General features: G+C 41.5%; 1 protein-coding gene across 1 annotated transcript in view; it reads left to right on the top strand.

Annotated features, from left to right (window-relative positions):
* The first annotated feature begins 9,419 nt into the window (after positions 1-9,419).
* Positions 9,420-16,001, top strand: part of zanl (zonadhesin, like) — a 58,712-nt gene continuing 52,130 nt past the window's right edge. The window contains exons 1-7 of the mRNA XM_076725650.1: positions 9,420-9,474; positions 11,574-11,655; positions 12,952-12,986; positions 13,897-14,043; positions 14,208-14,476; positions 14,706-14,790; positions 14,903-15,055. Coding sequence (XP_076581765.1) covers positions 9,420-9,474; positions 11,574-11,655; positions 12,952-12,986; positions 13,897-14,043; positions 14,208-14,476; positions 14,706-14,790; positions 14,903-15,055 — 826 coding nt within the window. The remainder of the gene's footprint in view (positions 9,475-11,573; positions 11,656-12,951; positions 12,987-13,896; positions 14,044-14,207; positions 14,477-14,705; positions 14,791-14,902; positions 15,056-16,001) is intronic.

Here is a 16,001-nt window from a genome sequence, read left to right as displayed (position 1 = left end):
CTCGGTGCATCCTCTAGTCACAGCTCTGGTTATCATCCCCAATCTAATGGCCAAACGGAGAGAGCAAGAGAGAAAAATCACCAATGCGGCAGTTGTGACATTTTCTCCTTCTTTGTTAGTTTACAGACCTCTGACTGTTCGCTCTTCATTACCACAACATCTTGAGTCTAATACCAGACACTCGTCTTCTCTTCCTACTGAGGAATAGAAATAATAAGTGAGACTTCCAGCCCATCTTTCCATCCAGGCTGCTGAGGTTGTTGTTCTGAAATGAGCAAGCATCCTAGAAGCTCGGGAATCTGCCAATACCTACTGTAATAGTTGCTATGCAAGCAATTTACAACGGAACTCCTTAAAGGCAAAGGCAAAGGCAGCATATACTGCTGCAAAAACAGCATTGCTCATCCTTGATCAGCAGTTCAACTATCGATAGGACTCTCCTTTCCAGTACCCTGGTATAGACCTGGCCAGGGAGGCTGAGGAGTGTGATCCCTCTGAATTTGGAACACACCCTCTTGTCCCCTTTCTGAAAGACGGAGACCACCACCACTCCAGTGGCACTGCCCCCAATGACCACACAATGTTGCGGAGGCTTGTCAACCAGGACAGCCCTAGAACCAGAGCCTTGAGATACTCAGGGCTGATCTCATCCACCCCCAGGGCTCCACCGTCGCAGAGTTGCTTCACTACCTCGGCGACTTCAGCCCCAGAGATTGGACGACCCTTCCTCAAGCCCCCGACCTCTCCTTCCCCTAGTTTCTGTGTCCGTGGATCAGACCGCCCAGGCCCCTGTCTTGGGCTGCTGTCCAATCCACACTGCACCAGATCCCTATGGCTCCTCCTGTAGGTGGTGGGCCAACTGGAAGATGGACTCATGTCTTTGTTTCTGGTTGGGCCTGACCTGGCCCCATGAGTGAAGGCACGGGCACCAGGTGCTCACTGGTGGGCCCCATCCCCAGGCCTGGCTCTGGGGCAGGGCCCCGGTATCCCTCAGGGCAGGGTACACTGTGCCAAAGGCAATTTTCCCCCAGAAACATAGCTCCTAGGGTCATTAGGGCTCTCAAACTCCTCCACCACGATAAGCTCAGGAGGGAGCAGCCCATTGCTGTTATTATTTAATCATCATCCCATGTAACAGTCTGGTCTGGTTAGGTCTACTTTTGATTTATTACATTTAAACATATCTATCAAAACTCAGATAGTGAAATAACAAAGGAATCACACAATTATTACAAAAAGATCCACATTGTATGCAAGCATGCAAACTGAGCAGTCATCTAGACCAGTGTTTCCCAACCGTTTTGGAGCCACAGCACATATTTTACATTAGAAAAATCACATGGCACACCACCAAACAAAAATGTCACAAAAAGTGTATTTATTGAAATATAATGAAAATCTAGTCTCAATTTATTTAATTTACTTACTCAGTGTGAAACCTGGGCCTGTTAAACACAAAGCTGGTATTCTTGCAGGAAGAAAGACACACACAGGGATCTCAAGTTTTGAACAGAAGTTAGAGTGAGATTTTGGCAGCAGCAGTGAGGGTTGGGGTGGGGACAGAGGTTTGATCTGATAAATGACACCTGAATTCATACAGAATTCCAGAATACAGCAGCATCAGTAAAGATTAATATAAGAAGTGCATGCAAATTAGACACAAAAACAGTATATACAAAAGAGTGAGGATTTAAATAAAAATAAAAAGAAAGAAATTGTAAAAACAATTGTAAGAAATTGTAGATCGTATTTACAGACTGTAATGTACATGTTTTTATTGCACAGCTTATTGTCCAGACTATTGCACTGATTACTTGGAGTAGCTTTTATTGTACAGTCTGACAGCTGCAGGGAGGAATGACCTGCGATACCGCTCTTTCACACACTTTGGATGTAGCATCCTGTCACTGATGTCACTAGTGGTTCTTTCAAATGTTTCTCACATTGCTAGACATTTCCACACATTTCACCACTATGGAACCATTGCTATTTGGTTGTATGGCATTCATAATAAGCCACTTTCCCATTTTTATCACTTCCTAAGTGGCTGGCTCGGAGAGTGGCTGCAGCTGCGGCTGTGGCTCTGGCTGTGGTTGTGGCCGTGGCTTTGGCTGTGACTCCGGCTCAAGCTACAGCTGTGGTTTGCGGCTCTGGCTGAAGCTCTGGCTTTGGCTTTGGCTGTGGCTCAGGCTCAAGCTTTGGCTGTGGCTCTGACTGTGGCTCTGGCTGTGACTCGGGCTCGAGCTTTGGCTGTGGCTCTGGCTCAAGCTTGGGCTGTGGCTCTGGCTCAAGCTTGGGCTGTGGCTGTGACTGAGGCTGTGGCTCAAGCTTGGGCTGTGGCTGCGGCTGTGGCTCTAGCTTGAGCTGGTAGCTGGGAACCTGGGGCTGAGGCTGAAGCTTGGGCTGGCAGCTGGCAACCTGGGGCTGAGATTTAGGCTGGTAGCTGGGAGCCTGGGACTGAGGCTGAAGCTCGGGCTGGCAGCTGGCAACCTGGGGCTGAGGCTGAGACTGAAGCTTGGGCTGGTAGCTGGGAACCTCAGGCTGAGGCTGGGTCTGGTTCACGGCCTTATGTCCGCGGACCCCCTTCCTTCCTGTCCCCCTGAATGGAGACCTCTCGTCCTCACGCACGAAGCTTGCCAACTCCAGAACTGAACATTGCTGGAGGGGAGAAAGCTGTTGGCTAAGCCTGGGGCTACCTGACTTATGGACTAGAGCTGGCAGGGAACTAGTAGGCCGCTGGCTAACTGACTCATGGACCGGAACTGTCAGGCTAGTAACAGGCCTGCGGTTAGATGACTTGTGGACGGGAACTGGCAGGGAGCTAACAGGCCTGTGGCTAGCCAATTCATGGACTGGGGCTGATGGGGAGCTAGCAGGCCGGTGACTAGCTGACTCATGGACGGGAACTGGCAGGGAGCTAACAGACCAGTGGCTAGCTGACTCAGGAACTGGAGCTGGTGAGAGGCTAGCAGGCTGGGGGTCTGATGGCTTAGGAGCCGAGACTGCTGACTCGCAAACTGACTCCTGCTCCAGCATGTATTTAAGGGAGTCTATCGTGCGCCACAGCCTCGGCATGGCAGGATGACTCCAAAACCAGGCCTTAAGATAAGATAAGATCTTTACTTTATTGATCTCCACACCTTGCCATATAACAAAGTCTCTAAGGAGGTTACAGCAACCCACGCCTCCTGTGGGTCCAAGGAGTCATCCCAAACATAAAGGGACAAAAATTCATAAATAGACTCCACATCTCTTGTCTCCTCCAACCGAGGAAAAAAGTCAGCTGGGTTCAGTTCTGGTGGGATCATTCTGTTATGATTTGTGGTCATTGAGCAAGAAAAAAATATAAGGTGTGAACCCAGAAGTGCAGACTTGACAAAATAGGCTGAGCAAAAACGCTTCAAGTGATTTATTTAACAAAAGAGGCAACCAAAAATCCACCAGTCCAAAATCCAAAACAACCAAAGCGATACTAGAAAAACAACAAACTAATAACCAATGGGGAAAACAAAGACTAGGCCACGATACTCACTGGAGTCATGGGGAACAAGGAAACCACACACATGGGGATGATCCCACCAAGACAAAAGAAACACACAGACTTAAATAGAAGGGGAATTAAACATACACAGGTGGACACAATCACAATCACAAAGGTTGGAAACATACAGGAAGTAAAGTAAACTAAGACACAAGAGGGAAGGCTACCAAAATAAAACAGGACTCTAATAACTTCAGCATGTGGACTGCCAAGGCCAGGGGTCGAACCACCGACATCCTGATTAGCAGACAACCGCTCTGCCTCCTGAGCCACAGCCGCCCCAGAGCACATGGGAGGAAGAGACATCGCATAACATAGATGCTCATTGGTTCGCTGCTCTAAGATCAGACCACAGCAGTCTTCCAGAACAGGAACTCAGTGATCACACAGTGGCAGACGTCCAAAAAAAGAGTGTCAGGTATGAAGAGCTGTGCTGTTACAAGGACCACTTCAGGAAATTATTCTTGCAATGAACCATCAAACTATACAACAGTAATTTTAACAGTTAATTACTACCAACCTCACAAGCTGCAATATTTCAATGTCTACATATTATTTGCACTACTGCAATATTGCATATGGTATATCATTTATAGCTCTGTCGCTCTCTCTTGTTTATATACTTAGTTACATTATTAAAGAACATTCTTTTCTCTTAGTTTTGTTCTCATCTTTGTTCTTCTTTATTGTATATATTTTGTGTGTATGTGTATGTTTAACCTGCTGCTGCACCAAAAGAATTTCCCAAATTGGGATCAATAAAGTCTAAGTCTAAGTCTAAGAGATGGAAAGCACCAGGCCTGCACATGACCCACACATACTGGCTAAAGAAGCTAACTGCACTACACACACTGCACTGGCAGTACAGATGAACCAACTACTGATTGATGGGACCCACCCAGAGTGGTTGACCCTAGGGTGGATGGTTCTGAACATGACGGACCCCCAGAAGAAGAAAGCCAATGACTCGATGCCATACACATTGATCCTGGAATGCTTGGAACTGCACAACATCAACAAGACACTGAGAGCCTTCATCAAGAACTCAATAGGGCTGTGGAAAACAACTCTGGAGGCCAACTCAAAGCCAATTGCCCAAGTCATCATCAAGTGTGGCATATACCAAGGTGATGCACTATCATCACTGCTGTTCTGTATAGGCCTGAACCCTCTCAGCACTCATCATGAAGAGCAGCTACAGATACTGGTTCCGTAGTGGACGGCCAACAGCCACCCTCTCTACTTGGATGACATCAAGCTGTATGTCAGGAATGAGCGAGACAACAACTCCCTGATCTACATCTCCAGGATCTACAGCAACAACATTGGGATTTCATTCGGACTAAAGAAATGTGGGTGGATGGTATCAAAGAAATGGAAGATGATCAGAACTGAGGGGGTTGAAGGCAGCTTTGCAGATGTTCAGGACAGCTACAAATACCTTGGGATACCACAGGCAAATGAGAACCATGAGGAGGCTGCAAAGAAGTCTGCCACAGCCAAATACCTGCAAGGAGTAAGGCAGGTCCTGAAGAGTAAGTTGAATGGGAAAAACAAGGCCCAGGCTTTCAACACATATGCACTACTGGTCATCAGATACCCAGCTGGTATAATCAGCTGGCCAGAGGAGGAAATAGAAGCCACTGATATTAAGACAAGGAAGCTCCTCACAATGCATGGAGGGTTTTCTCAGTTTCCCACTCCAAAGCCTTTGACATGACCATACACCAAGAATAAAGCATTAGCCTTCATGAGTTCCCCTGAAACTTAGAAACCATCATTGTTTGCTGTTGTTTTTCCACATAAAACTAGGCTGGGTTAAAGTTAACTGACATTATTCTGACAGCAATCTCCTGGAACAAGCACTAACAGCATAAAAATATAAACTGTCATTGAAAAAAGACAGACATGAAGAGAGTAATTGGGAGATTGCCATTGAAAACACATAAAAATAAATAAATAAAATAAATTTTCAACTTTGTATTTTATTTTTCAGTGCCAATGCTTATTTCAGTGCCACCATAACTTTTTCCAATGTTTCTTTTTATGATGCCAAACAAGTTGTAGCCCCATAGCACTGACACTTTGCACTCATAGGCACTTCTGAGCCACACCCAGTTGCTAGGGTGATTTTGAAGTTTTGTCTGTTTTGTGTACTCAGTTTCATTATATGTTATGTGTACATTGCTTTCCTTAGATGCTCTGTTTTGTTGTGTTTTGTGGCACAATATTTTGGGGGAAGGTGTTTTATGTTTGTTTGTTTGTTTGTTTGTTTTTTACATTATGCCTTCTTGTTTTAAGTCAGTAATAAGAGTGCAGTTGGACAGCAAAGTCTTTCTGAATGTTAGATTCAAGCATACCCACATAAGAGAATTGAGAGCATAAATGGAAAATAAATGGGTTTTCTCTAAAATTGTAAGGTCTAAAAAATTCTTATTATTTTGAAGTCATCTTCTACTTCCCTTAGTACAATACTCAAAACCCACTTTTAAAATCTCAGCTGCTTAAATTCATACAAGATTGTAACCATGGCCCAAAAACACACCCCTCAGAAAATACATAGAATTCACTCTGTCAATGACAAGCAATATATTCCTGTCATTGGAGTTCCCGCCTGTCTCTATCTTTATGAGACGAGGACTTCCACACTCACATGCACATAACTGACTAGTGTTGATGATGATATCTTTTTATGATTTAAGTCCAGTGACCACCCACAGAACAGCTGAGGTTAAAGGTTATTGTTATGTTTTATCTTTACATTCAGCTTAAATACAAGTAAAAAACAGAACTGTCTGTTTATTATTCAAGTGATTCACTAGTTTTAAAATGATGCACAGTATTATTTGATTATCATTATAAGTTGGCCAGTGCATTAGATGTAATCAGAGCACCTTTACTGTAAGATTCATTGTAAGCTACAAAAATTCCAGCATACATCAAATGCACTGTGATCTATTATTTCAAACATAAGAAAGAACACTGTCACTGATCACCATTCACAACATCCATGTCACTCAAAGGAAGTCTTTTCTCCCTTTCTTTTGTTATTCAGATGCTGAATTGTATAATTTGCATATCGCATTTTCCAAAGGACACATTAGTATCAACCTATCTGAGAATGCTGAGTCTAATTCTTTTCCACAATTGTCTTAGATGACCCCTGAGACCAACTGTGTGCGAGCTCTTCCTCATTCATCTCATTTTGTCTGTACTGTTAAATCTGCAGCCTTCCTCCTCTAACTCCTGTGACTAAGGAGTTTTAATAGTTGAGATGAAGCAGTAGTTAAATTGGTGTCTAGGCGTGGTGTTGTAGGCAGAGGGGAAATTATTTTATTACTTTGGCTTCTCCCTTCCCTCCTGATAGGTCTGTGATTTGATACCACTGACAATCTGTGATTTCCCTTGGGGATGAATAAAGTATCTATCTATCTATCTATCTATCTATCTATCTATCTATCTATCTATCTATCTATCAGTAAAAAGACCAGGCAAGGAACAACTTTTTGGTATTTTTTGTTTTCACTGTACATACTTTGTACCTACATATACAATATGTATGTAAGTGTGTACATGGAATGGTGTGAATTTAGGGGGTAAAATGTGTACTGAAACTGAACTGAAAAGAATTATATTAAATTATTCAAACTAGAAGGTACTTGCAGTATTCTGTTATTACAGATGACCAATGATGAACAATCTGCCATTTGGCAGGAATTTAAAGAAAAAATGGAAGCATTACTACTACTGGGTACCCATTTTTATATGAGCTTGACCATCCTTGAAAGCTGCACACAGGTCATAAATGAGCATCAACCATCAGGGGACGGATTCTATAGACAGGTTTGGTATACCTAGCTATTACCTGTGGGTTTGATATGCTTAGTTTTGGATGCAAGATTAACTTGTTTTAAATTAGTTTACCTTTAGAGGTGTTAGAGAAGCTTTTCAATGACTGCTGTGTTTTGGGTCATTACTATTCATGACCTTTCCACTGTGACATAAAATCAACAATCTTTGACAATATTCTGGTTTTCCACATTTGCCAATCTTGAGAACTCTGGTGACTTTCTGGTGACTTTAAACAATTGAAATAGCAAATTGTATAGCATACTGCAACAGTATTTTTATGTAAAGTATTTTTTAATTTTATTTTTAATACTATGGGAGGGAAATACAGTTCTGAAGTCCTACGTTAACAGTTCTTGTCAATTCCTGTAAAACTGGCCTAAAATGCCTTTCCTAGGCTTCCAAAGTCAAAGTGCCAGAAACAGATTGTGATAATGTAAAGGAAAAAAAGGTCTGAAAATCAGTCATAACTCAGGAGGAATAAATAATTGTGAATTGTGACTCTGTACCACCTCAGGCTGCTGAAATAGGCTATTGAAGTACAATGTTTTACCCATACAGTAATATATATATATATATATATATATATATATATATATATATATACACACACACACACACACACACACACACACACGTATACGTATATATATATATGTATATATATATATATAGGCTATAAGCCTTTACATTACTGTAAAAGCTTGGCTAAAGTAAAAAGACAAATGTACACAAATGTAAACATAGTCACTTAGGAACTATATACTTTGCCTATCCTATCCAGTATTAGTAAATAGAATATGATAATGTTGAAATAAATCACAGACTATTTTTAAAATGGTATAAAAGCCATTAGCCCGTCAATTCAATTAAATTTTATTTATAGAGTACCAAATCACAACAGAAGTTGTCTCAGGACACTTTCCAGGCACAAACCTCAAGCAGGACCAAACTCTGGGTGGGCGGCCATCTGCCTCGACCGATTGGGTTAGAGAGAGAGGGAGAGAGAGAGAGAGAGAGAAGGCAAGAGAGGTAGGTGTCGGTGATGGACAGAAATACAATCACAGTGACAGCTCTAATTTTGCCCATCGCACGTATTCTGATTCTCTGATTGTTTACACTTCACAAGTATTACAAGACCTTAACCTGATGTCGTATTGGAAGCAATTATAGACAGGAGACGGAGGCATGGACAACAATGTCAAATGCTACAGACTGATGGTAAGACATTGTCTGAAGTGAAAATCTTACTAAAAAAAATGGGTAGTACAAGGTCTGCAAGTCGACTGAGAAGGGATAATAGTAAAGCTGTTGATTCTAATAAAGAAGGAACAGAAGACAACACAGTGCAACTGAGTTCATCCAGAATTAGGAGTTCTTAGATGGTACTGTACCAGGGGATGCAAGCCATTTCCCAAGATGAGGGAGCAAGGATATTGGGAGAGTGAGGTCTACCAATCACCACATCACAATGAGTCATGTCCTGGATTGTTCCTAAAGTCGGAGTTTTGGGGATATTATATCCTTACTTGTAGAAAAACCAAGACTCAAACCCCAACAGTCAGCAAAGACAAGATGCCTCAGCACCAGAATGTGATGGCAATAACCCCCAATGCAACCAAGCAATTCAACCTACAGCTATCCCCAGTGTAATACCACCTGACAGCACAGCTGCATCAGACTCCATGCTGTAGTTAGTGGATACAGACTTCAAACCCATAAATGACTATTACAGTAAGCAAAACTCCTAGTCGTGTTCCAATGATAATTTATTTGACAAATTAAGGAAAACTAAACCTAAAAAACAAGAAGGTTACAGGGAAACACGACACGGTTCTGCCAGACTGGAATTGAACCCAGCCTATGGCATCTACTACCTGACATTTGTAAAGGTCTGGCAATGCCAAGATATAATTCGGATCTCTACAGCTCATCTGTGTGATGGCAGGATCATAGCCTTCATCACCAGTCCCTTCACCAAGATCAACCCCTCTAAGAGGATGATGTGATGGAGGAACAGCTTAACACTATGGCCATCGCTGTGGGGTCACAATCGGACCTCACCGAGAAAGTGGTAGCCACTGGTGAGACATCACCATCTCCTACCGGCACCCTTTGTATGGATGAAATGGTGGTCCTTGAAGATTGGTAGGCCACACCTGTAAGAACACCAGCATCTGCATCTGGGATCTAGGTGAGGCTGGAAGGAGGTGGAGTTGTCCACCTGGTTGTGTGGACCATCAACTACCTCACCAACAGACCAGTCTTCACGACTGTGTGCTTGATGTGCTAGTTTCCAGCACAGGGGCTCTTCAGGGTACAGTGCTCTCTTTCCTCTTCAGCCTGTACGCATAGGACTTCATGCAACACATACAGCTGTCACCTCCAGAAGTTCATTGATGATACAGCCATTATTGGATGTGTATAAGAGGAGAACCAACTCATATACAGGGAGGTCATATCCAACTTTTTCAAATGGTGAACTGAACCACTTGTACATGAACACCAGCAAGACAAAGGAGATGGAGAAAGACCAAGACAGGAATGTGCCACAGACCAGTGAACATTCAGGGTTTGGACATCGAGAATTTGGAGTGTGCAGGACACTGTTAATTTTATGGCACTGTGGTTTTATGGCACTGTGGTTTCATCTGCAATTTTCTATGCAGTGGTCTGCTGGGACTGAGGGAGCTCTTAGAGGGACAGATAAAGACTGGGCAAACTGGTCTTGAGAGCTGGCTGTGCCCTCGACTGCCTTCTGGACACCATCGAGGAGGTGGATGAGAGGAAGATGTTAACCAAGCTGACAACCCCTCTCACCCCCAGCATGAGATGGTGGGGGCTTTAAGCAACTCCTTCCACAACAGACTGCTGTATCCATTGTGTAAGAAGGAACACTATGGCAGATCCTTCATTACGTCACATCACAACTCACAAACCTACTCATTGCACTAGTTTGTTTTTTATGCAGTTCTCTTTTTTTACCTCTCATTTTGATTATGCTGCTGTCACAATTGAATTTCTCTGGCATGGGATAAATTAAGTTTTATCCAATTTAAATATAAAATAACATTTGTTTTAGGTAACCCAACCAAGCAGTTTTTGTGGCTAAACCTAACCAAACCTAACCTGCAACCGTCATCTATTATTGCTAACTAATGTGACACAAAATGTGGCACAGACATGGTGGACAGGCGTGGACTGGCAGCTGTACATGTCTTTTTTCATGTCTTTTTTGCAGACCTCCTTCTCTGTTAAGGGATGGACACCCATCTCCCACCTATTATGAAAAATAATTTAACAACTCTTCACAGTGCATGTTGGTCATTTCCAACAAATTCACAGTCACAGCCAGCAGCACAAATGACCCAAGTGGTTTCAATGACCATAATAACGTCCCCATGAAAGTTAAATACCTAGTACCCATACCAGTTATTTAGAACAGGAGAGACACCTTGGATAGAAAGTGAAATATTTTCCAACTTCTACAACCAAGTCCAGTTTCCCTTGATTTAGCCGTCCCTGGATAACCATGACCTGGATGACAGAATCTTCACCACAAACACCTTGTAAAACCATTGACAGTAAACACAGTTCATTTGCAAATGACCGCATTCTGCTTTTATTTATGTTTTAGAAAGCATCCCAACTTTTTTGAATTAGGGTTGTATATATAAAATTAAAGGTAAGCCTTTTTCTCACATTTATTTCAACATGAAGTGCACACTGAAAAGGTGTGTCCATTTGGGCAAAGTCTTCTGTTTATTACACAGTAATCTCTAAAACATCTTACAGTTCATGTTCTCATTTATAATATACTGTTTGACGGGCATCCCCACCCACCTTGTGAACTGCTGAGAGGTCAAAAAGCACACGTACAAACACGCCCTCACACACATGTCCAACACACACACACACACACACACACACACACACACACACACACACACACACACACAGGCTCAGATAAACAACTACAAACTCATGACCAAAGAGAACACACCCTGTCCCTATCATTCACAGTTATGTCACAGTCACATTTATACATTTTACAACATCAGCATCTACAACACCAACCAACAGATCCACCCTACACCCTCACAACACCCCCCTGACCATTCTAGCCCACTATATAAATCCTCTGCTCTCTCCACCTGTGTTCTTCTCCTTCTGATTTTTTCAGTTAGTACCATGGATACATTAAAGTTTATAGTTCTGCTCTTTTGGATATGTGGCTGCAGAGCAGGAAGACAGGGACAGCACAGGTGAGTCACTCTGTAAAAATGTAAATACCTAAAAACGGTATTTGTCATCATGTCCATGATGATTTTTGGCTGGAGGATCGCAGGTCATGGCCTCTGTATTTTCTAAAGGAATTTGGGCATTTTAGAGATGTTTGGGCACTGATTACGAGTTCATTCAGATTTTTAGACTGAACATTTATTAGATGTAGCATTACTACATGGAGGCTAACAAGGAAAACAACACATAAAAGATTCAATATGACTGCACAAACATTTTGTTCCTTTGGAGCAAAATTCAGACCTTTATGTTGGGAACAAAATGTATAATTTAATACAGTTAAATTATGGCTGTCAAAAAATTTGACACTTCTTGGTGTCAAAATATTTTGAGAAAAATATGTTGTTGGGAGTATCTGGATTCATGTATCTCAGTATTTCTAAAATCGTGGTTATGACTGTGTATTTCTGTACAAGTTGGTAAATGCTTGCCAGAGAATGCTATTTCCTTCTCAGACTGATTAATGTGGATTTACAAAGACCTAAGGACGCTAAAAATTAAAAAAAAATGTAAGTTGCTTAAAATATCTGGTAGCTGACTTTAGGATTATTATAGTTATTTCAATGTCAATTCTATTCATCATAATCTTTAATTGATTGGTTGTTTGTGCTTTTATGTACTTAATTCTGGTTTACAGAGGGGATGACAAGTTACAGGGGACACTGTAACACTATTAAATAGCATGACAGCGCCCCAGGTGGTAAACTGGTTCCTGTTTCACAAAAGCGATTTGTGAACATTGGCATGATGGCAGTGTCTTGTTTCCCAAATTGCAGATGAGTCCTACAGGGCTCTCACATGGTCATGCATAGGTTGCAAACATGCTGTTTGTTTTCATACGTTGAACCTGTTAACATAAAGGGGAACTATTTCATTTGATTTTATTGATCACAATTTGGGGAATTCTTTTGTTGCAGTGGCATTTCATGTAGGTAATTGCAGTTTACATGTTGAAAATTTGACAGGATTGCAGCTCAGTGGTTGCACTTAACTACATAGCAATGCCAACTGTTGTATAAATCACAGTGGTTTGGACAATTATATTCCTATATTTTATGCATCTGGACCTGCCCTACACAGCCATACAAGTGTCAAAGTATTTGAATAGAAATTATTTAATATAAACACAAAATCCTTAGAAATATTTGGATACTGATGACTTCACTCATTGCCTTTTTAGGTTTCTTCATTTTACTATAAATGGAAACAAGCTGATATACTATTAACCAAACTTTAACCTGAGTCTTCCTCTCTTACAGTCGTGCAGACATGCAGAAATCACAGAGAGAAGCTGGTAGGTTGCTTTTACTCATTCAATAAATTCTGTGTATCATTAGCACACATTCATACACTTAAACACACAATTTATATGGCAAACCAGTTTTGATTTGAACATAAGCATAACTTGGATGCCATGATCACACAGAGCTGGAACAGTACAGCATGTCATCCACTATCTCCAACACACTGTCTTTGGATAGATGGGGACTTTGCCTCTTTACAGCCCCTTATCTTCACTATCCATTATCAATAAATGCTTTTGCACTGTGTAAATGTGTTACAAGTGTTAACATAGCCCCAACATAGCCCAAACACAAACACAAACACACACACACACACACACACACACACACACACACACACACATTATGTTCCAATGACAGTGAATGTTTAAGTAGAGACAGTACATTAATAATATACTCCTGACTTGACTCCCGACTGAAATGTGTGCCCTCCACTGACACCAAACCTATCCCTCCATCTTTTTGAACCATTTCTGGACCGTCCCAGAATGCACTGTGTGAGTCCCCAGTCTATTACGCAAAAAACATATATTTATACAATTACTTTCACACAGCATACACCTAACATTCAAGGACGGATTACCAACCAGTCAAGACGGGAAACTGCCCTGGGGCCTGTGTTTGTTTTGTGGTATTTGAAATCACAGTGTTCCTGTATTATGAGTTAATCTTGAGGCCCTGTCTGTAGAAAGGCCTTGTGTCAGACATTATTAGTAATATCATCACTATTAAATTCATATTGTGCTCACATGGTGCAACATCTTGCCAATACCTAGACTTATTATTTATCACAAATTGTTTTGGTGCTAAATTATATTACATTGTTATTCTTAATCTAATTTACCTCTCCATTGTCCATTTGTCAATCTGCCTCTGTTTGTGTTTGTATTTCTCCAATAGTAGAGCTGGCCTCCTGTGACTTTAACCAGGACAGTGACCCATTCTGCAGGTTCAGTCACAGCAATGCAGACAACAATAAGTGGACAAGACGCAAAGGTCCAGTCCCGACAGCTCACACTGGCCCCAGTGGAGACTACCCTGATGGAAGTCAGTCTTGAATTAATGGTTTATTTGAAATATTGCATTTCTGTACGATTACCTAATTGGTAACCGGGCCATGATTGAGGTTAATTTAAGATGGGATGTAGACACTCAATTCTGACTCATAATTTGGAAAATAAATGTTTCCTTCTCTCTTAATCTGTTTGCAGAGGGTTTCTATATTTACCATGAGTGTGGCAATATGTCTAATAGACAGAAAGCTCGTCTGCTGAGCCCTGCCCTCTTATCATCGGCTTCTGAGATCTGTGTCCAATTTCGATACTACATGTATGGCTCAAACTATCAGAGTACACTGAGAGTTCTGACCAAGAGGTCCGGCATTGAGGAGGAAGAGGTCTGGAAGAAGACAGGCATCCAGAGCCCATCCTGGCTGGAGGGCTCTGTTACTGTGTCAAAACCAAGCAGTCAGCATGTCAATGTAAGTGTTAGCAAGTCACTGTAGATGTTGCTTTAATGAAAACAATGAGGAAAACATGATGAAAACATGATAAAAATGTCATTTCTATCTGTTTCATTCATTGATTCTATGGACTGTTTCAGTCTCGTTCCACTCAGATCAGATGTTTTCATTTTCTGCAATTTTTCATTTCATCCCTCTAAGCTTTATTAGACATTTAAGTAACATGCTTAATGTACATCATCAACAGATTGTACTCGAAGCTCAGGGAGGCTTCACTGATTCCTGTGGTACAGCTCTAGACAACATTGTCATTACAGAGGAAGCATGTCCCTGTGAGTTTACAGACACACACACACACACACACACACACACACACACACACACACACACACAAAGACACACACACTCACTGAATCATTGATTGTCTAAATGTTTCATCCACAGCTTGCGTTTCTGGCTGTGATTTTGACACTCCTGGTGACCTGTGTGGGTGGATGACTGAAACTGAAAATCCTAATTTGTTTGGCTTTGATCAGTGGTCTGGACAAACAGACACTGAATGCACTGGACCCAATGATGACTTCTCTAAACCTGGATGTAAGTGATTCTGCTTTTCAAAAGTCTGTATGGAAAATAGTGTGCATCATACAGCCTGCCCTAATGTACCAAATTGAGTTCTGATGATATGATCACACTCAATGTGAAACATTTTTTTGCCTAATGTTATCTGGATGAATATGACTAGTGGAGTCTTTTTACAGTCCATGTTCACCCTAAACAGCCACCTGTGCAGATTAAGGTTAACATTAATTTCCTCCTGACCATCTCCTTTTTCATCTCCCTATGTTCAATCTCATAATTGTGAATTCAAACTGACAACACTAATATCCAAGGGGGGTGGAATCCATGGCAGCTGGACTTGATTGTAGATACTTAAAGAAGTTTTGGCTCTCATCCAAGGACCTTCTTTAGTTCTAACGGACTGGTGGGAAGGCCCAGGTATTTCACCTCTGTGGGATGGTTCTCAAAGTCAGTGATATACCTGCTTCATTTGTAGTCCTCACTGGAGTCACCTGAGGCCAATTGTAAAAGACAGTTGTTGGAGTTGTCACACAAAGTCAAATATGAATGGTTGTTAAATCTCCTGGGAAGGGATAAAGGGACAGCATTGTAGGTGAGGGATAATTGGTGTTACAGACCACCTCCTCTGCTGGGGGATGGTTTCTCTGAGGAGGTGAACCTCAAGATTTAAGTGTATTTCTCAGATGCACTGTTTTGTATTATGTGCATTTTTATGTATTATTATGTAAACAACGCAAAAAAGGCAAGAGTCACATTAGTCCTAAACAGTACACTTTCATTCAAGATGTGACCCTTTAAGAAATAAAATATGTCTAAATTCTATTTCATTTAATAACTCTAGATCAATGGTATATACCATAATAAATTGTTGTCAATTGTTGGGCCTTTTGCTGTTAAATATATGCACATTGTCGTAGTGAATAAATCATCATAATGATAGTCTTATTTTATTTTATTTGGT

The sequence above is a fragment of the Chaetodon auriga genome, chromosome 24 (assembly GCF_051107435.1).
Source record: "Chaetodon auriga isolate fChaAug3 chromosome 24, fChaAug3.hap1, whole genome shotgun sequence".
Classification (NCBI taxonomy): domain Eukaryota; kingdom Metazoa; phylum Chordata; class Actinopteri; order Chaetodontiformes; family Chaetodontidae; genus Chaetodon; species Chaetodon auriga.
Note: the sequence above shows the minus strand (reverse complement) of the source record. Positions and strands in the feature narration are given on the sequence as shown.